At 41.8% G+C, this 24,078-nt stretch overlaps 1 protein-coding gene across 3 annotated transcripts in view; it reads right to left on the reverse strand.

The window, feature by feature from the left end:
- Positions 1-9,010: 9,010 nt before the first annotated feature.
- The window catches only part of ST8SIA5 (ST8 alpha-N-acetyl-neuraminide alpha-2,8-sialyltransferase 5), a 49,522-nt gene continuing 34,454 nt past the window's right edge, over positions 9,011-24,078 (reverse strand). For all 3 annotated transcript variants that reach the window (XM_059492840.1, XM_059492839.1, XM_059492838.1), the window contains 4 exons: positions 23,676-23,820; positions 21,188-21,300; positions 17,721-17,813; positions 9,011-15,774 (listed from right to left, as the gene is read on the reverse strand). In XM_059492840.1, the coding sequence (XP_059348823.1) occupies positions 15,312-15,774; positions 17,721-17,813; positions 21,188-21,300; positions 23,676-23,820 (814 nt within the window). In that variant the 3' untranslated portion in view covers positions 9,011-15,311. The remainder of the gene's footprint in view (positions 15,775-17,720; positions 17,814-21,187; positions 21,301-23,675; positions 23,821-24,078) is intronic.

The following is a 24,078-nucleotide window of genomic DNA, read 5'->3' on the forward strand; positions in this document are numbered from 1 at the left end:
GGCAGGTCACTGCTGCTTTGCAGTCAGGAGAAAATCAGGTCAGAGCAGGAATTCTTAGGAAAATGTGCTGGAGAAACCCTGCGTGGAGGACACCATCTGCTGCTCTTCCACAGGTCACAACTCACCAGCTGCACTTTCTATTGTAAAACAAATAGTTTTCGCTGTAATTAAAACACTGCATAATCACAGAGCTGCTCTTGAGAAGATCTGGCCACCAACAAAAGGATACATCACTGGGTCTCTCTGAAAGAGCAAACTTTGAGGTTTGATGTGTGACTTTGAAGGCATTAAACCTACCAGCCCTGTCACAAAGGGTGTTGGGGGGTCTCAAGGTGCTCAAGCCTTAGCTGGGGTGGCACTGCGAGCCCACAACACCAACCATGGTGTTCACCCTGCAGCACACCATCCCTCAGAGAAATATCTGAATTTAGGCACCATTTCTGTTTGCCTGCCCCAGTGCTCTGTGCCTGTGTTCAGGTGAGCACATACTGAAGTGGTCTTTGCTTTGCTGGCTTTGGTAAATTCAAAAGGACAGAGCTTGAAACAACCAATGGAGCTGGTTAGTGAACTCAGCTGCTTCAGAGAGCTGAGGGAACAAAGTGTTGGAGACCTTTTGTGTCAGAAGTTCAAAGCTCATTATTTCCAATGTAAAGAGTATTTTATGGGGGTGGTGGGAGACATACTGAAAGAGTCAGTCTGAGTCAGACTTTGGAGTTAATAAATAATAAGATATATTGCAATGTGGGTTTTGTAAATAGAGAGAACTAACATGAATTCTTTTTCTGATTACTGACTACTTTTTCAAGGAATGAAAATGCGCCAGCTCTCATATATTTGCAAGTTAGTCTGTTAGGGAATAAACAAACTGTGAAGTGGAAAATAACTTAATCAGCTAAAGAAGGTGTGGGCTGATTCAAGTGTTGGGCAGGGAAAAAGAGTCAAGGAGGTTTGCTGAAAGGTGAATAAATGAGCCAGAGCTTATCAACTGGAAACCCAGCATATGTGAAAGATGTGGGGGGAAAAACCAAAACACAGGAATAATCAATATGAAGGAAAAGGTTTTTCCATTCCTTTAGATGCAAATCTGCTCCAAGCATATGGAGCAGCTCCCAAGCACATGATACCAGTGCCAGCCTGCCCACCTCATCCTTCTTCTCCTGGATTTCCTATCTGGCAGCTGTCCTTTGAGTCCGGTTGGGTTTTGTTTTTTTAGGTGTTTTTCATATCAGTCTCATTGACTGTGATAGCAAGAGGAAAAACTGCTACTCAGGTGCTTCATTAACATCCTCATTAAATAATAAAATTTGTGCTTGTGAAGTTTTTATAATTTTTCATGTGGTTTATTTGGTGTGCCTTTGATCTGGCAGAAGTTACATCTCCTGTATATATATTTAACACCAGAGAAAACTCCTCAAAAAGACAGAAAAGCATAAAAATACGTGAGCTACTCTTATTCAAACCAGGCAGGGGTATTGGTGGGGTGAAGAGGGTGTTCCATCACAGAAGGAGTGAGGCCATTGTCAACTGGAGCTGTGGAATTCAGCAAAGAGCAGAGCAATGTGCCTCATTTACACAAAACCCAGCTCAGCTGAGTGTCTTGGGGACCATTTCTGAGATATTTTGCTGTTGAAGGCAGAAGTTTCTGCTTGGCTTTGAGGAGCCATCCTGCACAGCCAGGAGAGGTGGCCCAGCACCTCACTGATGGGCACACCAGTGCTGTGGGAGGGTTCTGGCACCACAAAATATCTCGCACAGCCAGAACTGGGGGGGTTTTGAGCAGCTTCCATCCCACAGGAGCATCAGCAAGCCATTATCTGACAATCAGATCATGATTCTGAGAGGCAATTGCCCCTGGGTGCCTTAGGGCTCCATGGTGAGCACAGGTGGAGATGGGGAACACTTAAGGATGTGTCCTTGAAGGTAAAGGCAGGGACAAGATGCTCAGAGAAAGGAAAGAAATGAGTAGGTGGTGAGCAGGAACATTCCCCCCTCAAATATGAGCAGGGCAAGCTATGAGTTGTGTCTGGGAATGTCTCTGCATGACATTTTCCTGTGCTGCTCTTTGCATGGCAGAGCTGACTACATTGATATTTTGAGTTAGCTTTTAAGCCAACAAACCCTCACACTCCCCTCAGCCCATTCTAGTCTGTAATTTCATGTTGAAAAAAAATCAGAATAATCTGAAATATTTTCTGCAGGGTCACATTTATATATATTTTGAATTCTGGACTGTAGTTTGCAAAGATATTAACCAATTCTAGTTAGAATTTGAAGACAAATGCTGTCCCACTCCAATCATCTTTGATATGCCTGTCTTGATCTGTTTTCCCTTGACGCCCTTCTCCTGAAAAGATACCCAGGAAACACTTAAGACATACCTCTGTGCAATAAATAAAGCAGCAACATTAATAGTTAATAGTTAAGCACTAAATAACAGTCTATGAAGATATGGCAATAAAGTAAATTAATACTTCAGGGTCCTGATTTGTGTCTCACTTACACTGATGTTCCAGCTCTAAAACTATTGGTTTCTGCTGGGTCATTTACAGACAAGCAGTGGAGGTTAGCCTGACCTTGCATTGCTCCAATAAATACATTAGAGCAACAACAGACCCGGAGTCAGAAGGAGTTTGCAACAGTAGCATGGTGTAAATAATACATGGATATTAGAAAAGCAATTACGTCCCAATATCAGAGCCCATATCATGAGCACAAACTGCTCTGCAACACAAGCTGGGTCTGTGGGGATGGAGGCCCTTCCTAAATTACAGCCTCACAGATCAGCTGGATGTTCACTCCCTCTGGAGTTATGCAAATCCACTCCAAGCTTAGGGTCAGCCCAATTTTATTTTATTTTATTTTTTTAAGCAGATCTCTTCATCTTTCAGAAAGAGCAATGCCCAACTTTGGCCCTGGAAATGTGTGGGATGACATCTCCATTTAGCTCTGGTGCCTCCAGGCTGGTGCAGAGGAGGGAGAACAAAGGCAGGATGGTGGTCAGGAAAACTGCATTTTGTAGGGAACAACACCAAATCCTGGCCTAAACTGATAAATCTGGGCTGTATTTCTGCTAAACAGAGCCTTGGCAAGGAGCTCACATATTGGCTCTATACTGGACATGCCTGAACTTAGGAGAGACTCGTTTCACACTAAGAATTGTTGCTTTGAATTTGCAGGAGGCACAGACTCAACTTCTCCCAGTCTCTGGTTTTCCACATGAAAATGGAGAATGTGAACAGCACACAGCTGTGCTCCCCAGGCTGTTGGAAATCAATGGACAAAGGGAAAGGTTTTCACCCCTGCATTTGCCAGGCTCTTTTCACACTGGGGTTGTGCCTCAATTGTTCAACAATCAGGATCTTGACAGCAGCTTTAGAAAAAGCCAGGCTGAGCTCTCCTCTTGGCAGAAAGTTCATTTTTCACTCAAAAACGATGAAACGTGACGCTGAGAGATGAGGCAGATTTGGTTTTGTTGTGCAAAGGGTATGATTAAACCTAAAAAGCGAAAGTCAAGGTTAACAACTCAACCAGGCCCATCCAAGCCTGTGTGATTTATGGATGGATTACAATGAGCTGTCCTTCATAGCAAGCTCCCTTAAATAGCCATGATCATGCTATAAAATTATGTAACAAAACCCAATAGTTTTTAACAAAAATAATCTTGCTTAGGATAAGGAGGTAGGGCCAAACTATTTTAATGTCATATTTGATTGCTGAGTGAGTGCATCTTGTTTGCTTTTTCCTGCTGGTTGCGCATATAGAATTAAAAATCAAAAGGCTAATAGATGAAAAAGTTGTTAACATAAAGGTTAATTAATCCCCAGAAATCAAATCTTTTGCTCTTGCAGCTATAACATTTTCCTAATCATAAAAATACATTTTTCAAGCAACAGCTTAGCAATACTTAGCAAAACTTTGCACTAGGGGTGGCCAAAAATACTCAGCAGAGGAGATGGAAATGATCTGTGCATAAAGACACACAGCTGGTGCATTAAAGACCCTGCTGAGGACAGTCAGCATCTGGTGAGCTGGTTGAAAACTCACCCAAAACATTTAATGATAAGAGCTTATAAAAATGCAAATACATGCTGCTTTCTTCAGAGAGCCACGGAGCTGCATTTGTACGTGTCTTATCAGTCTCTCCTCTGTGACAAAATTTAGCATCTGCCTGGCAAAACATCTGCAGACCTATTTGGATTTAATATTTGGGGTAAGTAGTGGCTGCTGGTGTGATTTCTTACAGAGCACATTGTGTAAGGGCCCTGTCAGTGTCTGTCAGTCTCACCCTTCCATCCCTGGCACTGAATTTCAACCAAGGCAGAGAGCAAGACTGAAACTGCCAGAGGGCAGGGGGAGGTGGGATATTGGGAATAAATTCTTCCCTATGAGGGTGGGGAGGCCCTGGCACAGGGTGCCCAGGGGAACTGTCCTGGATTGCCAAGCAAATTGTATTCTATTCCCATCTGTGTGGCAGCTGTCTGCTGTTCAGTGGGCAGTTTTCCTTATCCCTTCCACAACCAATTCTCCCTCCAGGGGGATATCTGCTGACAACAGGCTATTGAATGTTACTGCATGGCTGATAAGAACTACAGCATCCCATTGGGAGATGCTCTGCCCAGGGGGAGGAGCCAAGCATTCCTACCTGGATATAATCTGGAGATTCTGGAACACCAGCACGGCTTCTCCATTGGATTCCCAGAGGAACAGCAGCTGTCTCTTCTTCCACTGGATCTTCAGGGGAAGAGACTGCACCTTTCTCCAGGATCCCTGCTCCAACAGAGCCACCCCTGACACTGCAGGAGGGCTGAGCCACAATTCCAACGGGACTGCTGCCAACAGCCTGACCCACAGGGTGTCAGGTTGTGTTCTGACTCTGTCAGTGCTCTTTTAGTTTACTGCATTGTTTATTTTATCTTTTTCTTTCCCACGTTAAAGAACTGTTATTTCCTGTTCCCATATTATTTTGCCTGAGAGCCCCTTAATTTAAAATTTATAAGCAATTTGGAGTCATGGGGTTTACATTTTCCATATCAGGGGAGGCTCCTGCCTTCTTTAGCACACTCCTGTCTTTCCAAACCAAGACAGGAGCTGTGGCTGTTCCATCCCTGGAAGTGTCCCAGGCCAGGTTGGACAGGGCTTGGAACAACCTGGGACAGTGGAAGGTGTCCCTGCCCATGTTAGGGGGTGGAATGGATGAGCTTTAGGCCCCTTCCAACCCAATTTATCCTATGATTCCATGATATTTACCACCACATATAGCAGTGGCTCATGTACTGCTGCCACTGCCAGCCTTGAAGCAATGGGAGGGCCTCTGCTCCGTAAAAATGGAAAATCCAGGGATACCCCTCTGTTCCAAACACCCGCCTTGCTGTGTACAACTCACTGTGAAAGGCTGCAAGGCAAGAAAGACCAAAGAGCCATGAAACTGTGAGTGCTAAGGAGAAAAATAAATACATGAAAAAATGCATCTTCTGAGTGAGGTCAGACAGGCCTGGTTCTGGGGCTGGTCTGAGAGTGGTGCAGAGTGATGTGCAGAGCTTCTGTCCAATCCTCCTGTCTCCCTTCTGCTTCTGGGAAGAAAAGGCAGCAGGAAGATTCCCTCAGACCACAAAGAACAGCCTTGAGATTGCTGCAACCAAAGATTTTCTTGAGTAATGCATTCTGGCAGAAACACATCCATATTACCTTGTAGAGAATGCAAACAAGATTTCCCAGAAAAAGGCAAGAGAAGCAGTGAGACTCATCCCACTAAAATAGGAGAAAGGAGCTGGTGAATGTAGCAACCTGCACTAAGATCTTTAGATGATTAGATTGGGTACTTTGAAAAAATGCTTCATGTCAAGGATGTTAAAGGATCAGGACAGAGCACCCGGGGAAGTGGTGGAGTCACCATGCCTGGAAATGCTCTAAAAATGTGTGTGTGACACCTGAGGATGTGGTTTGTAGTGAACGTGGTGTTGGTGCTGAGTTGATGGCAGGAATTTGTGATATTAAAGGTATTTTCCAACAGTAATTCTATATTCCCATATTCTCTTCAAGAGGTTGTGGCTGAACACCCAAATCTCATTGGGAGAGAGGGCAATGTACATGTTCAGTGATCTGGACTCAGTAGTTCTGCACAAGTGACTGAGTGTCCACCAAGGACAAAGGGAAATATCTCAGGGTGGTTAATTCCCATTCTCACCACCATCCAAAGAGCCTATTCAATCAGTTTTGAGGTAAGGAGAAATTGAAATTCATCACTATTACAAATCCTTCCCCAGAGTTGCCACACAAAGGAAAAAATTGTGAGAGATTTATTAAAGACGTGATTGGGGAGACAGATCTGAAACAAAAATCCCCAAAACCCATTCTGAGTACACAGCGCTTCATGAAACACCTACATGGAAAGTCAAAAATTTAATTAATCTTTTCAGAGGGAAGGGACACGTATCCCATATTTATCATCCTGCACCACATGCTCATGGAAACCTCCAAAGAACAGGGCATTAGGGACTCAGGATTTCATTTTATCTCCTGCTGGTGTCTGTGTTGAGCAGTAAAGATGGCAAATTATTTGCAAAATTATCAGGCTCCCTCAGTGCCTCAGCACTTCTCAAGGGAAATAACGTGCTTAGAAATACAGATGTCACCAAGATTAACTTCCAGTGCCTGAAAGGTTTTGCCTGCCTGACCTGAGTGCAGACCATGGCTTTGCCAAGTGCCACTCAGCAAATGAAAATGCTCACAGACATCAGCTCAGACACCTCGATGGCATTTCACTCACCTTGTCTGGGGGAAGGGTGAAATTCACTCTCCAAAACCTGACTCTCAGCCCAGCAAGGCAGAAAGACTTCTGAAACTGACAGTGGCTGACAAAATCTATTCCTTCCAAAAACAAACAGAAGATGCTCCATGAAGAGAAAATGGTGGATTTTGGCCCTTATTATTTCTAAAGATGCAATAAAACTATGTGAAACCTGGTTTTTGTGGATGAATTTTGTCTTGCTCTCTCAGGTCTGGCAGAGCACCTTGTATCTTGTGTCTGGAAGGCTCTTAATTCACTGGTCCTTAATTCTGGGGGTCTCAAAAGGCAGAACTGAATCCCAGGAATTCAGTGGAATTCCAAGACCCTCTTGTCATTCCACCATGGGACCAGCTGCCCCAACAACAAGGACCTCTCACAACTCAGAGGTTCCATTGTTGTCTCTGAGATCTACAGAAGTCTATATTCACCTTCAACAAAATGCTCATGCTCTCAGCTCAGGGTTAAAACCTGAACATGCTGAATCAAAAGTTTAAAGGTTTAGAAAAAAGTAAGCGGGAATCCTGAAACCCTCCTCATGGCCAGCTTTAGTGCTGACATCCTTGCAAACAGCATCTTCTCCACCTAAAAAAGTGGCAGCACTTACACAGACTTAATGTAGTATTTTACCTCTCTGTGATGGACAGTAGTCTCTTTATGGATTAAAATGTTTATTTTTCTAGCCAGATCCATTGGGGTGATGAAAAGATGACTAAAAGATGTAGAGAAAGAAAACAACTAAGTGATAAAATTACCTGACCGCTAACATTTCACCATCCAGGAGCAGATTTGAGTTAGCAGTGCTAGGGAAATTAAAAAAAAAAGAGAAAAAAGAAACAAAAAAAAAAGGGAAGCAGAAGATAAATAGAAATTCATAAAACTTTCATTCCAAGAGGTGCTCCCTGTGATGCTTGTGCTGGGAAGAGGAAGGTCAGTACCTGCCCTGGCTCCATCTGGCAGGGCCTACAACTCAAAAACATCTTGCTGGGCACTCTTGGGAGCTCATAAGAGCAGGAGGAACCACTTCATCACAAGCACAGAGCTGAAATCTGACACTCAGTACCACACAGCACTGCCGAGGCCAAAAATACAAGCTGTCAATACCAGTCTGAGGGAATACCAGCAGAAGGGCCATTTATTATTTCCCCTGTTTCTTCTGCTCTTTCCCTAAGTGCCCACTTCTGGGCACTGTCAGACTGTGGTGAAACATCTCTGTAATTCACTCTGGCTTTTTATGGAGACTTTCTGGGAGCCAAGGCTGCAAATGCCACTGAGGAAAATGACGGATGCTGCAGGCTTTAGGAAATTAACCATTCTTTGATTGCTTGCTTAGCCGAGCAATTTGCAGCGTGATAGACAGAAATTATATCATCCAGTGTCAATTTGTCTATTCATTTTTCCCTCTCCACATGCTTCCTCTCCTTGATTGAATAATCACTAACAATAATCACAAGCATCTGGGGGAAGGAAGTACATCCATCAGTTTTAATGTCAGCAAGAATGAGGGCTGATTCCTCCAGCATTCACCACAGCTCTGCATCTTCAAAGTCATTTACATTCTCCTTATACCAGCACTAATACCCAGATTGTATTATTTCTGTTACGTACTTCCATTTCAGTTTATAATTGAGGAACAATAGAATGGCAATTGGGAAAATACCCAGTTTCAAAAAATAGATGGTTGTTTCATCTGCTATCATGCATTACCACAAATATTTTTACATCTATGTTTTAATTCTCTGAGAGTATTGATGGAAGTGTAAGCTTGAAAGACTGAGGCTGAATAAGACAGACCAGATCCAAAAAAGATGATTTTCTATGAAGGATGAAGACAGTAAAGGACAGAGCTGTTAGGAAGGTGTAAGTAGGCAAATCCCAGGGATTGCAGAGGCTTTGCAAAGGCTGTCTCTGCACAGTTTGCTACTTGCAGTAATAAATGACCTTACTGTGTCTAGATATTTTGAAGACAACAGTCCAGAACATATACTGAATATTCAGTGATCAAAATACCAAATTCTCAGTTTGTATGGCAGCATAACTCTAAGTATACTTTTTTATATATATCTATAAATGATGCTCTATCATCATATAATTCTACAGTGACATTCTCTAATTTTGTGAATCAATTTCTACCAGCTGAGCTTCCAACTCCCCCTGTTCAGGGACACAGAACAGCAGAAAATAAAAAATCAGTGTGAAGGCACAATAAGAGGCCCAAAGATTGCCTTTCCCAGAAAACTGTTAAAGTGATTTGTTTATTCAATAGAATTAAATCATCTTTCAAACACAGTGACACAGACCAAAAAAAAAAAAAAACAGAAAAAAAACAAACCCCAAACCCCCTGATTACTGTTCTAGTTATGGCTTACAGCAATTGATAGGCTTTCTATCACAACCATAGTACAGCTACAGAAACAATAATAAGCCAAAATTACAAGGTGTAAGGTCGACAAAATAAAGGTCAGCCAAAGGACACAAGAGATTAACATCATCATAAAACCAACATGAACCCTGCATGGATTTCTCCACCCTCCCTGCCACTGCCTTACAGAAACAACAAACATGAAACAGCTTTATTTTTGTCATAGCCCAAGCTCCCCTACAATGAAGACACAAAGTTTTACTCCAGTATTCCCAAAATAAGCATTTGTTTCCCACCAGGTGAAAACCAGGGAAATACTCAACAGGCAGCAATTGCTCAGTAAATTTACATGGGCTCAATGCAGAGGTTTGATCAGGAACCTCATGGCTGACAGCAGGAGGGCCCAGAAATGAAGAAAAGTCACCAAATTTTTGTCCTGTCTCAGAGAGGGAAGGGATTTTTCTCCCTCTCCTCATCTCTAAAGGGACAGGCTCGAATGCACACCTAAGTGTGTGTCACACACACACAATGCCAACAAATAGGGATTAATTCTGCCTGTTCCACACTGATAAGAAGGCAATAACCAGAGTCTTCACAAGCTGTAGGGAGCACTGGAGATACTTCAGTGTCTTGGTCCATCAGACAGTTTCAGGTACAACAAACTTCTCAAGATAAAGCCAATGCAGTATCTGATTTTTCTGGCTTAATTTGTCACTGCTTTACATGCTAACACATTTTACAGTGATTAGTACAGTCAAAAATGTACATCAGCTTACCCAAAGATCAAACACTGAGAACATCTATGGCTTCTAAATAGAAAGTCAGACACATTGGTAACATATTTACATCTTTCAATCCTTGAAGCACTGAGGCAGATTTGTCTTACTTCAAGCTTCCCACTGTGGCCCAGTCCCTCATTTCTGATGTTTCTTGGGTGCTCAGGGCTTTGGGGAGCACTGGAGGTGCTGACAGCCTGGGACCCAGGCTCCCTCAACCCAATGCCTCTCGTACATTTGGATTTCTCTTAAGTTTATTTTTAAAAGCACTTAAGTACAATTTCATTGAATAGAATCAGTTTTGTTTTTTTTTTAATTTTTATTTTTAATACCATGCAGACAACACGGGATGACAAGCAGGCTCACCCACATTGGACAGGATGATAACAAGACACAAAATGATAATAATCTGGGTGGGTTTTTTGGGAGATGCAGGCTATTGGCTTGGCTTACAAGCACTGATGTAAGGCCTGAATTCTCTTTCTGCTGAACCCAAATGTGAATGTTGTGGTGGCTTTAAAGGTAGTGGGCTGCATCCTGCCTTCAACACATTCATATCACTGACAAATTCCATACTGGTATTTTAAAGCAAGCAGAAAAAAACCCTCTTTTCCTGAGGCCTGTGGTTCACACACATACTGCCAGGTACAGGGGGCTCATGTAGGATTTACACCACCACGATGAAATGCTTTGCATAGATGAGCTTGAAAGGATGAATTGATGAAATCTGGAAGGGAGAGTGACAGTCACAACACTTCTGCTTCCAGAGAAGCTTGTTCTTTACTCACACCATTAAAAACATGGTATTGCTCCTGCACTGTATCTAAAGCATATGAAAAAAGTGTATCTGAAATCAAGTGAAGGGGGGAAAAAAGAGGCTGCCTCATCTTACCAATGATCAAGGCCCATTTCTGGAGCACACAAAATTTCCACACACTTCACTGGGTTTTGCAAAGGCCCTAAGCATATATACTGACTTCCTTATTCCTGGAACCTCAGCTTACTCTAGAATTTCCCAGGGAGCTTGGCCCTTTAGGGACTGCTGAATTTTGCTGTTTCCTTTTTCCTATACTTGTGAAAGCTCCAAGGCTCTCTGCACACTCAAATGCGAGTGAGGTGGGGGAAAAGGCCCATTTCAGAGCATTTCACATTCACTACCCTGGCAGACAAGTGGACATGCCAGAAGATCAGAAAGGACAGATTCCCAGCCTCCCCACCTCGGTTTCCCCCAGCCACAGCAGGGATTGCTCCTCGCTGCCAGGGAGGGCTGAGCACCCACGCAGCTGCGTCAGCACCAGCGCTCTGCCTCCAAGCAGGAGCAGCCCTTCCACTGATTCACCAAACACCCACAGAGGGGACTATTCTTGGAGCTGATTTCCTTCCGTCCACTACATCTGGCCATCCCGAGTCACCTTTAATTCATCGTCAGCCGAGCCTGCAAGAGGGTGGATTTTTCAAGGGCTGCAGGAGCCACCCCTGATTGCTGCAAGCTGTGAAACTTCTCCTGTTCTCTCTGCCGTGTTATTCCAGGGCACTAAAGGCTCTGGAGCAGAGTTGTGCTTGCAGCCTCCTGTATTCCCTTGACATTGTTTCTCAAGGAGACCACAGACCTGCTCAGCACGCTGCCTCTCCTCCTTGAGATAGCAGCATTAGGAGCTGCTGCTGCCATGGCATGGCTCTCCCTTTTGCAATTCATGAGCTGGCTTTGACAACTCTGCTGCAATCACAGGAAATATGCTAAAATATTATAATGGCCCTATCGCCATTGAAGCCATTCTGTCCAACAGCAAAGTTGGATTTCATGAATCAAAAGCAATCAGCTAAACTATTCCAGCTAAATACTTCCTTCCCTTTGATGACAGCACTGGCAGATTCATAAGCCTCCTCTGTTGACCCGACAATAAAGTCAAAGCAATCCCAGTTATCATTTCCAACTCAACTTGCATTGCCAGTGTGTGCAATATCAGGAACTTCTTAAGGGATTCTCCTAAATAATGTGAGGGATTGGGGATTAAACCATAACATTTTCTCTCTGCCTGTCTCAGGCTTCATATCCTCAGCAGCAGAGCTGAGATTACAGCTCAAGCTCAGGATGTGGTACCAGACAGCTGACAGCCTTTCTTCATGCACAGATCAGAATTATTGGTGGGGGGGATTTTTCTGGGAAAGCACAACGTGCTACACACATCCTTTACTTGCAGGAAACACACCTGACAGTCACTTCTTATCACTCATCTATCCCATTGTTCAGAGGTTAAGATTGGACATTTGGAGCTTAGATCTTGTGGGAGAAGGGAAAACAAAAGCAGCCCCAAACTCAGACAAATGATTGATGTCAAAAGAATATTTTCTTATGCTCAGCACACAAAAGAATGATGGCAGAAACCAAGGAGGATCCTTCTTTCTGCAAAAGCCCTTCTACATATGGCATTTCTGACAAATGCCATAGTTTTGCAATCATTTTTTGAGCAACACCTGAAAAATTAATCAGAAAGTGAACATGTTGCAACATGTGTTTCATCACAAGGACTATTTTATATATATTTCATTAATAATCTTTCTGGCTTGCTAATCACTCCTTAACTGTACAGCTATGTACACCTTCACAGAAATATCTGGGCCTGTTTCTGCAGTCCCTACACAAATAAAATACCCACCCACCTTAATGGGGGCTCTTTTCAGATAAATGTGGCAAGACTGGGCCTTTGGTGCATATGTGCAAGTAACCTGCACACACTTCTTAAAATCATTAAAAAAATATAGTAGCTATAGATTTATAAGCAATCAAAATCTAAACACAGTAACACTGCACTTATTACAGTGAATTTACATTGCTGATTTATATGAAGCAAACAATGGAAAGGAAATGTCTGTGACTCTGTATTTACAGATTAACTGTAAATGCAGTTTTGCTTATCCTTTTGTCTGTCCAAAAGGATTTCTTGCAACTAAAAAGAGGGATTTGCACTATTTCTATCAGCATATGGATGCTTCTCAAGTGCTTTCCCATCTTTTTTGAAGTGCCTTTTGCAACGTATCAGACTCCTTTCAGTTGATTTTGTTTGCTTCCATCACCACAGTAAAGAAAAATCTCTTACTAAAGAAGGTAACCTTAGCAGAGCAGCAGCAGCAAAGCAAACCTGAAGCCACTACTAGCCCCAAACTCAGGCAGAATAAGGAGTAAGGGCTCCAAGTACCAGCTTCAGTGTCATTACTGTTATCATAAAAACTCAATGCACAGCGAGACGGCCAACCTGCAGTGTCACATTGCTCTCTAAATAGCACTTTCATCACAGCACTTCATTGTCAAAGCCCTTTGCACACAAATTTACAGAACACAGCAAAGACAAAGATCTCTTTTGCATATTGAGTCAAGGAAACCATTTCACCTGCAGGTTGATGGGGGTGCTGCCTATTTCACAGGTAGACAATACGAGGGGGTGCTCAATAACACACAGTGTAACTCTAAGACCTAAAACACATCATCACCACAAATAATACACTAAGCTTAAGCACTGGTCCTTCACCTGCCCCTGGCTGGTGTTTCCCAGGTGAGTTCTGACACCTTCATCAAGGATATGGGTTGCTTCTAAGGCAATCAAACCTCAAGAGTGCAGTGTAAATAAAATGCACTCTCACATACCACCCAGGTCACTGCTGGCCAGCAGGGACTTTTGAAGTGGTGACCAACGCGCTTTCACTTTCTTTGTGATCATTTTATCTGTAGTGTGAGCAACTTGCACAGCTCTCAGCATAGCACAGAGGCTTTTAAAAGAAGCTTTGTGCATTCATGCATTACAAAGTCAAAATCCAAGTCCATATTTGGATTTAAACCCTCTCCCCGCCAGCCCCCCACAAAAATAAAATATCCCTCATACAGAATTTTAAACTTCAAGTCCTTGATCAAAGATCTTGCAATCTACATAAGACAAGACAAGGCAACAGCCCTAGTGCTTCAGACTAAGAACTTAGACAGGGAAACTCTGTTCATTTAGCTATGCCAGCACAGCTGGAATAGCAAACCTCACCTCCTGTGTATGCAGTCATACCAGTATGAAAGAGCAATTACCAGCAGCCTACTACAACAAAATAAACTCCAGCAACTTCTGGCACCTTTTCTGCTCCAGGATTTTGTCAACTGTAGCAGGTGAAAAATTAGGCTTGGCATACCTGGTAGAGCTACATTTATGACATTTAAAGAATACACCACCAGCCCTTTCACTATCCTAATAACATTCTCAATATACAAAAATGCCACATTAAGACATTTGACATTTCAAGATGCATAATTTTAAAATAAGCATCATAATCTAAGCCACAAAATAACTTCTCTGAATTTTAACTTCATTTCCTGACATTAACATATTACAGATACCTGAAAGTGTTAACTCAACCTGTACAACGGTGAATCAACATTCAGATACTTTTACAAAGTCTTTAATAAAAATCAATGAGGAAATGATTTTTTTTCTATCTTATGCTGAACAAAAAAATCAACTTGTAAAATATAACTATGTAATCCCCTTGCTCTTCATCTCAAGAAAACCTTGTGAAGGAGCTTGTTTCTTCAGCAAGGACTCCAATGTGATGCTGAGATGGTGGCTGTGGGAGGAAGTGCACAAATTGCCATGTGTTAGCCAGAAGGAAAGCATCACAGACAGGGAGAAAGGAAGCACAGTCAGCGGAGGAGAACAGAAATGCAAGGTGCAAGAAGGAAGAAACAATCTCTAAAACAATATCACAACATGATTCACACAGTTACCTGTTGCTGTGAATGGGAGTTCAACGTTCTGTTCTATCTTGGTTGAAAAAATTCATGAAGTGATTTTGTTTATTCCTAACACAGCTATCTGCTATTTTTGATCAACACTTTGTGACATTACAGAACAAAGATTTTAAGTTATATATCCCCATTAAGCTATAATGCTAAAGAGTATTTTCAAAAATCTAAAGGCCAGAGAACAGAGTGTTCAATAACATCTGGCAATACCCCAAGGTACTCGATTCAGAAACCTATGTAAAGTCATATAATCTATGCTAAAATTCTCCACCTCTGTTTTTCCTCAAAAGTTTGGTGCTTTTCTCCATAGTGAAATGATAACTATATTAATGTGCTCTATTTATCTCTAAATGTATTGTAAATGTGCTTCTTATCTGACTTGCTTTCCAGGACAGGGTGTACCCTGGGGCACAGGAGTTTTGCTTCTCCTACACTGTTACGGACCCAACTCTGCTAGCAGGAAAGATGCTGGTGTCCTAGATCTTATGGGATGCAACGCCTTGAGGAACTTTATATCAAACAATTATTGCATAATCTCGGGGTGTAACAAAACCTCCTCCACCATACACAGGCCATCGAGCTCCCGTCACACTCTGGCAGTGTCCCCTGTCAGCTGCAGGTCCCCGTGTGAACCCGCAGGATCCCCTTGCTGTGCATGTGGAGGAAGTTGAATATCTCCGAGGGCATCGCGTGGAAGCCGGGGCGAGGCTTCACGTTGTCGTAGTAGTGGTGAGTTATAAAAATCCCTGAGGGGTTCATGGGGAAGGCCCAGAAGCCGAAGAGGTGCACCTCCTCGCAGAGCTCCAGGGCCGCAGTCACCAGGATCAGCCCGGTGCTGACCCGCTTGGCCCGCACGCCCTGGCCAAGCCAGTAGCGCGAGACGTTGATGAGATACTGGGGGTGGAAGTAGTAGACGGCCTGCTGCGACTCGAAGTCATCCAGCACGTACTTGACGCGGATGGACACGTCCGTGTTGCGCGTGTTGTAGAAGGCCGGCAGCAGCACGGAGGCGTTCTCGTACACCTGCAGCACGTCGTAGAAGGGCTTCCTCCACTTCTCCAGCTTGTGGAATCTGCAGGGGAGAGGGTGGGAGCGATTGCCATGGTTTGACGCTGGCACAAAGCCAGCGCCCCCATGAAAATACATTCTTTCTGGTTTCTGCTGTGAGATGTGAGCAGGAATAAGCAAAGCAGGCCCCTACTTAGAAATAAAGAAAGGAAAACTTTATTAACTAAACTACAACTAAGCGTAAAAAGAAACACACAGGGAAAAATGAAAACCTTCTAAAACATTTCCTCCTCCCCCCACCAAATTTCTAATACATCTATCTCTTAAATTACCAACTCCATCCGTCACTACTCTTTAGATAATCAATTCTCTGTTCATCAAGAGGAGAGGAGTCCCTCTTGTGCCATAGGCTTCCTGAGGAAACACTGTTGGAAATCTGAACACCTATTGGCTTGACCACTTCATATCCCAGAAAACTTACTTCTTCTCAAACCACGACAGTGATGGTCGGCACATTCCCAGCAAGAAACCCCCCACAATGGGCTTTTACTGAAATATTTCTGACACAGGGATAATTGAGATGATTCTTCCCATTGATGGCTTCCCTTTATCAATGGGAATGTACTTAGATTTGTAGATACAGCATCAGCATGAAATGTAGGGTAGAAATTATATACTTCTGAAAAAACTATTAAAAATATAACATTTTTAAAAATTTGTTTTTAAAATTTTTTTTTAAAAATTAAAATTAAAAATAAATCATAATAACTTCATAATAACCCTGTGGCCATTTCTGATGGTGTCTCGCTTCTCATGGTATTATTAGAAGTACGTAATTTTTCCAAGCTACGTGGTGCACTGTAGAAGGATTTTTAGCAGAACAAGGCCATGCTGTGCTCCTCCATGGACCTGGCCTTCAGATTACAGAGTTACTTTGAAGACCATGTGCTGTCTTCAGGACAAGATAGACCATGTACTGTCCTCAAAACAAGACAGACCATGTACTGACCTCGAATGGATCCAACAAGGAAGAATGAGCATTGTGCCAAGATGTGACTAGATGCCAAGCACGTTGTGGGAAACTCTTAATTTGGCACACCTTAACTAAAGATGCTTATAGGTGTGACAACCCATCAGTAATTAACATGTATGTGCAACTATAGTTGCTTAACGAATGAGCATCAAGCACTAGTGGTGTGAGACAACGTATAGAAAGGAATAAATATACCAAAGTTGGTGAATAAAGGAGAACAATATGTAGCAATGTAGAACAACATTGGTATGATTGTTGTTACTCAGCCGACTCTCCTGTCGAGGACCCTCCTCAGTGCACCATGCAGTGCAGGGCTGTATAAAAAAGTGGCCAACACCAAAGCTAGCAAGTGCTTAAAATGTCTTACTGTAACATTTTTAAAAGAAATCCAAAGTCAAACAAATTATTTTATGTTGCTTGAGGAAAGAAAAACATCCCCCTCCTTTGAGAAAGGAAAGCAGTAATGAGCCTTATGGTCCCAAAAGTGCCACTAGGTAGCATTAGGGCATTTACAAATTTAAAATTAAAATCACCTAGTCAATCCTGTCTAAGTAAAGTTTCACTGGCATTTCTTTAAAATGTGACAATGTGTTACTTTATTTACTTGATGATCTTAATTTCCCAAAGTTGATGACTCTGATTCTGTGACTTCAGCATTTCGGGTGAGATCCAGTTTCTTTCACCCTGAATGTTTCTAAGATGTTTGACTGGGACTTGCAAGCAGAGCCGGGGAAGGATGGCTCTGTTGTTTTAATTTAATTTTAGCTCATTGCCTTTCCATTTTCCATCATCAAAGTGCAGGTTTAAGTGTTTAACACATTTCTACAACTTGTTACTTATTCAAGTCAGAATGAAATGTATGATTCATAGTGATGGTATAAAGTAGGATTTGGTAAAAAATTCTGTGTAACAGAATTACATTTAAGGTAGATTTGGGAAATCAAGAAAAATGAAAATACAAAAAAACCAGAAATAACCTCTCAGTGATTATACTGGGATTGACAGTCACGACATCTGTCTTCACCCCAACGTCCATGAAGTATTTCTCAGATATAGGAGGCAAATTGCATCTATAAAAAAGAGAAATCAGTAAGAAAGTTCAAAAATTTATTTCACCTTTTCAGGACTAGTAAATAAAATTTATTTAAGCATTTCTGCCAAGCAACAAATCTAGAAGCAGAGTGAGAATTTAAAATTCTATCTAAACATTTTGATGCCCAAACTGTGCAATAATCTAACAAGTTCTTGAGGGCTGTGCGAGGACTTTTCTTGTTCCCTCACCTGTGAGAGATGACTTCTCTTTGCAGGTGTAGCCAAGGCTCATTTTGCCTCCTTAACAGCAATTTACCTATTTACTCTGGCAGTTTAGGATGCAAAATGAATTGAAGCTGCAAGGCCAATCAGCCTATAAAATCAAAGGCTTGCTGAGCAGTAGCTGAGATGCATTCAATAATTAATACACTATATCTAAAACACTGCCTTTAAGATGCTTCGGTTTATACCCAGGAGAATTTAGGGGAAATGTTCCACAAGAGAGAAATCAATCCAGACCTAATTAATCCCAAACTATCTGCTTCACTTCCTTTTCCATTTATAAGCATCTTCCAACATGGTTTAATAGCAGCAATTCTGACTCTACAAGTTCACCATAGGACATCAAAGTTATTGGAAGCAAACTTGTGAGATTTGCAAGCCTTGACTTTGCCCAGCCTCCATTCACCTTGGCCTTGTCCTAGATACATCATCTCACAAAATTTAGAGTATCTCTCAAGAGATGCTGAAATTACTGAAATGCACACTCACAAGTTATCACGCTGTCTTTCCTTCCAAAGGAAATCCAGCTGAAAAAAACCTTCAGCATGTGTTTTCAGGGATAAAATGTGTGGTCTGGCAACTGGTTTTACACTCAGTTTAAGCCAGAGTTAGGCACTGAGTGACACTTTGAAAGCTTTTTGAAATGACCTGCAAGCCTCAATTAAAACCATCACTGTTAAGGCCCCCCACATCTCAAAATTACTGCTGTGCCTAATTTTCAAAGCTGTCCTTATTTCTGAAGAACAGGGCTGAGCAAAAACTATGATGGGATTTAAGGTAAGAGATGCTTACTGTTTCCACAATACCACAGTTCAGCTGACAGGAAAATTTCTCAGTCAAAGAGAGAGGACAGCTTGGGGAGCAGAAGAATGCACAAAATTCCTCTAAAGTCCTTTTAACACTCAAAAGGTTCACATCCACCTTACAGACAGTCCATCTTTATATGGCCAGAGAATTGGTTTTGGTTATCCTTTTCATAGACAATGCCATTTCTAGGACTTCCTTCTGCTGGGTCATGCAACTCAAGTGTTTGGGCACCCCCAGCACCACCTAGCACTGGGCACTGTGCTTATTAGATAATATTTGAGAAGGGTTTTCAGATAATCAGCTTCAATGTTTCTGAACAGAAAAAATTCACACCAGGATTAAGAGTGACTGAATTTTTTGAAGATAATGATAATGCCTTATAAAAATGGTCTAATCTGGACAAACTGTACTTTTGTCAAGACTCCAAAAACTCATCCTCACCAAGAGCAGTCCCATCTCTAAATTCACAGAGGTCCCCTCTGGCCAGTAGATGGAGACAGACAACAACTACTGGTATATGCAACCCTGGTGTGTATTTTATATATTCTATTGTACTATAACTGATTGCTTTCAGAATTTACTTCACAGAACAATCCTGGCTGCATGCTGCTGGCCACAAGATTTCCCCAAGTGTCCTGAAAGTATTGCTGAATGTAATCAGGGCTCCAGAAACACTTGTGAAATGTTTTATAAAATTTCACTGGTGGCCAAGATGATGATTCCTGATAGTTTGGTGGACTGGAAAGCAGATGTGTTCAGACCTGATCTTGAACACAAGCTTTACTTTAAAACTGATGTCAGCAAGACCTTGAGTTTTAAAACACTGGCACATCTTTTTGCATAATCCACAATTTGGAGATGGTAAACCAGCGGTTTCTTTGGCACTGATATATTTTTTCATATTCCAGTTCTGACTAAACCTCCATTTAATTGTTACAGTTACCAAATGCAACCCAGTTTCTAAGTTCTGTAATAATCTCTTTTTTTTTTTCACCAGTTTTGGTACCATTCAAGGAAGAGTAGCAGTGGTAGTACAGGAACTCTACTAAAAGTCCTTAAATTCTGCTTAAGAGCTTGCCATCTCCGTGTATCACATGGGCTGCTCCTTTCATCCATACTTATGGTTGTGATCCAACACAACAGCAGCGAATCTACAGTAATTATTTAATGCATATGGAATACACTAAGCTTTTAAGAAAGAAGTTATGTGAAGCCTAGACTTTCTCACAGACTTTTTTTTTCATGGAAAACTAAGATAATAATTTTCTGTAAAGTTGCAATAGGAGGCAGACACAGGAGTCTGAAAATAATGAATCCTGAATGTAAAATTTTCTCATATGATGTCAAGTTGAATTAAGACTGCACTGAATCAAAATCTGATCTAATTTTTCCTGGTGTGAAGTCAGAGAAATTAATTGCTTTATGCATGGTTATTCTAAACTGACAACAACATACCCAAGATCAGAAAATAGGCCAACTGAAATAAAGAGATTTTTCTTTTCTAGAGAGCAAGTCATGATTCTGTGAGCTAGTGGTCATATGCCATGACCCAGGCAAAGAGCTTAACAGGATTTAGAGAGGGATTAGTCATGCATATGAATAACAAAAAAAAAATCTTTCTCATATATATTAAGGATTATAAAATTGCTGCTAGACTCTCTTATCCAGGGACACTCATCGTGGGACATCCCAGTTTATGCAAAACCTGGATAATTCCACATATAGTGAGGAGCAGTGAAGACACTTAACCTTTAAAGTTATTCTGGTGCCTTTGGAAGCCCTGGATAGATTATTGATTACAGTAAATCCTGTTATTGAGCACCTGAGCTCTGCACCAGTCCAGAAACACACCTCTGAGGCACATCAGCAGTGAGCTATTAGCATCTGACCAGGCTGCTTGTCACTCAATAGAGGCAGTACCTCTGGCTCAAATCTGCCCCAGAAAATTATGTCCAGGTTCATAGGACACTGCTTATAGCATAATATCCATAGAAGGATAAATCCATAACCTCAGTTGCAGGGAGAGGGCATCAGACTTTGCCAATAAGTCAGTGATTAACCCCACGGAGTTTGGGAGAAGTAATTCTTCAAAGCTTAATTAAAAAATATATATTATAAAGAAAGATGTTTTGGGGTGGTTTTTTTTTGTTGTTGTTTTGGTTTTTTTTTTTTGAAAACCGGCTTTTTGTGCAAGAAGTAGGCTTGACACAGCCAATTTAGCAAATGTCATGTTTCCATGCGAGAGAGAATAGCTTCTCAACGTTCCATTTGTCATTGGAAAAGGCAAAAAAAAAAAAGAGGAAAATGGAGCTGTGGTGGTTACCGAAACACGAAGTCTGCACTGTCAATCTCCCGGCCACATCTGCTGTTCTTCAGAATTCCTCCATTCCCAACCACTGCACACCTCTTGAACTGGGAGCGGTGGTACGGCATGTCCTGCAGCAGCACGGCAAGGAAACAGTTAAAGACCCCAAAACATGGACACAACAACCCCCTTTTTCACTTCTTCCTTTGTTGTTGTTTTTTTTTTTCCTCTACAGCTGCACCTTGCTGCATTAACCACAGGATGTTGACACTGGTTCTGGGGTGCAATATTCCCTTTACACAAAGCGATTGGTATTTTGCTGTGCAGTTAGAGATGGCACAGGCAACAAACCCAAATGGCACAGGCAACAAACCCAAATAACCTATTATTTTTCCCCAGGTTCAATAGCATAAGGAATAATTTCAGACATTTTCTTTCCCCTTTGATTTCCATGTGAGGGCACAAACCATGAATTAGTGTAGCTCTTTTCTGGGCTGCCTGCAAACTGCTGGCTCCTGAGGTTCTGGTGTCCTGCTTTTGGGAAGGCTGCACACAGAGCTCCAGGGCAGCCAGTAAAACCCAAGAAGTCTGTCAGACAGCATGTCACAGAAAGCAGCCCAAATTTTATTGCTTACCAGTAATTGTACTGATAGTATTAATGATTATTAATTAGCATTTGCACTACCAGCACTGCCTTTGGTCAGGCACCTTTATGAACTTGTGGATGATGCAATCCACAATTTTCTCCTGTAATCTTTGGGAAAAATCCTGCCTTCACACACAGAGATGCAGCTGCTGCTGGAGCCAGAGAGTGAAAATCACATCCTGAGAACAAACTGGGCTGTTAGGGTGAGAGGGCTGTGACGAAGAACTGAGCCATGCTACACCTTATGAATATGTAGGGATGTGCTTACATAAGCATGAGAGTGCTCGTTTTTGGTACATACATATTTTATCAATAATCTCATGCTGCAAACTACAGAGGGATGCAAGAATGGCTTGACATTTCTGGGTGATTATTCCCAGGATCTTTCCACGGCATCCATAAGCCATGAGGCAAAAAGGGCATCCAATTACACCTGTCTGAGAAAAGCAGCAGCTGTCTGACAGAGAGGAAATATGGAGCTGTCTGTGCTTTATGCAGTGATTTCTTAACACACAGTCCCTTGGCAGCCCTGGAAGGGAAATCAGAAGCCAGGTGTCCATGCTTAGCACAAAGCTCTTGCTCCTGCAGCATTGCTTCTGTGTTTTCAGCCCTTTTTTTCCTACATGTGAGAGGCTACAGCCCTGCTCCCGTGCAGAGGGTGGCTTTGGTCACTGCCCAGTGACTCCCAAAGGCATTTTGGCATGCAATGATGCCTTCACAGCATCCTGATCATCCAGGACAAACCTAGCAGATCTCAGGTGTTCAGACTTTGATGCACTCATCTGCCTAATCAGGCAGGGTTCTGAGGATAACAGTCCTGGATTTAGACGTACCCATTCTTTGCACGTCTCCAGATGCCAAAGTGCTTTCCTGGATCCCAGCCTTTCCCTGCTTCTGCCCCTGCTCCCCACGTGCACATTCAGATAACAGCACTTCCCTTCCTCTCAGCAGTGCTTCGAAAGCCAAAGGATTAGATGTGGTGTGACCCTGAAGGACGGGTTCAACGGCACAAATTCTAAGTACTTAACCTGAATATTGGTGTCTGGCTTTTCAAAAGCGATCAGTTTCAGCCACCCCCTCCAAGTATTCTGTGTAAATTGAAGGGGTGAGCCCTGTGATAAATCTGCAGCCACATCAGCCCATTCCTGCTCATCAGTCACTCTGTGCAGAGGGAATTGCCCACTGATTATAACCTTGAACACCCCTGGAGGTCAAGTGTTATTTGCTGGAAAGGCTTTGAATAATCATTATGATGAATACATTTAAAAATTATGAAGCCTGTTCACAGATAATCTGTGAACGGAAATAAGTATAAAAATAATCATTGTGAATATGAATTATAAAATAATCATGCCAAAAAGAAAATCAGACCTACCCTCAAATGTTGGATTTACTATATGTGAATATTATACTTTGAAAGAGTTCTGATAAATCAGTGTCTCTTTTATTTAGCTTTCTTATTTCATTATCCACTTTGCTCCTAAGTCAGCAATATTCTGCAGGAAATTACATATATCTATATCTATATCTATATCTATATCTATATCTGTATCTATATCTATATCTATATACATATACGCATACACATACACATACATATACATATACATATACATATACATATACATATACATATACATATACATAATGGATGGATGTGTATGTGTATATTTGCAGATGACACCAGAAAACAGAATAATCACCTAAAATATCATATTAAAAAAATAAAGATTTTCATATCAAATATAAGCAGTGAATGAATTCTGTAGAAATGTCAAACAAGTGCTAAATGCTTGGCTATAGGATAGTGCCTAATGCAGCAAGTACAGTGAAGCTGATCCTGCAAGTGGGCAGAGGCACCTTTGGAAACATTTTGAAGATTTCTTGGTTGATATGAAAGATTCCACTCGTATCCACTTCATATTTCAGTTTAGTTCCCAAGGGAGTATTTTTCTGGGTGGTGAACAGAAAGGATGGGGCATTGCAACACCTTGACAGAGTAGACCTGTGAAAAGAAAAAGAAATAAGAACAAGGAGACGATGGCATGACAGGATTTGCAATTACTGTTGCTCCTAACAAGGTATTTTTCACCAAAAAAATGTTTTTTAGCTCTTGGATAGGTAAAATGGTGGTTTGATGGATTTTCACTCAGAAAACTTCAGATTTGGTGAAATTTTCTTTGATTGAGAAAACTGTGGCAAAACAAAAAGAAAAGAGAGTAAATTAGATACCTACACTTGTCTCTTCTAGGGGAAGATGGAA

This window comes from Ammospiza nelsoni, chromosome Z (genome assembly GCF_027579445.1).
Source record: "Ammospiza nelsoni isolate bAmmNel1 chromosome Z, bAmmNel1.pri, whole genome shotgun sequence".
NCBI classification, from domain to species: Eukaryota; Metazoa; Chordata; class Aves; order Passeriformes; family Passerellidae; genus Ammospiza; species Ammospiza nelsoni.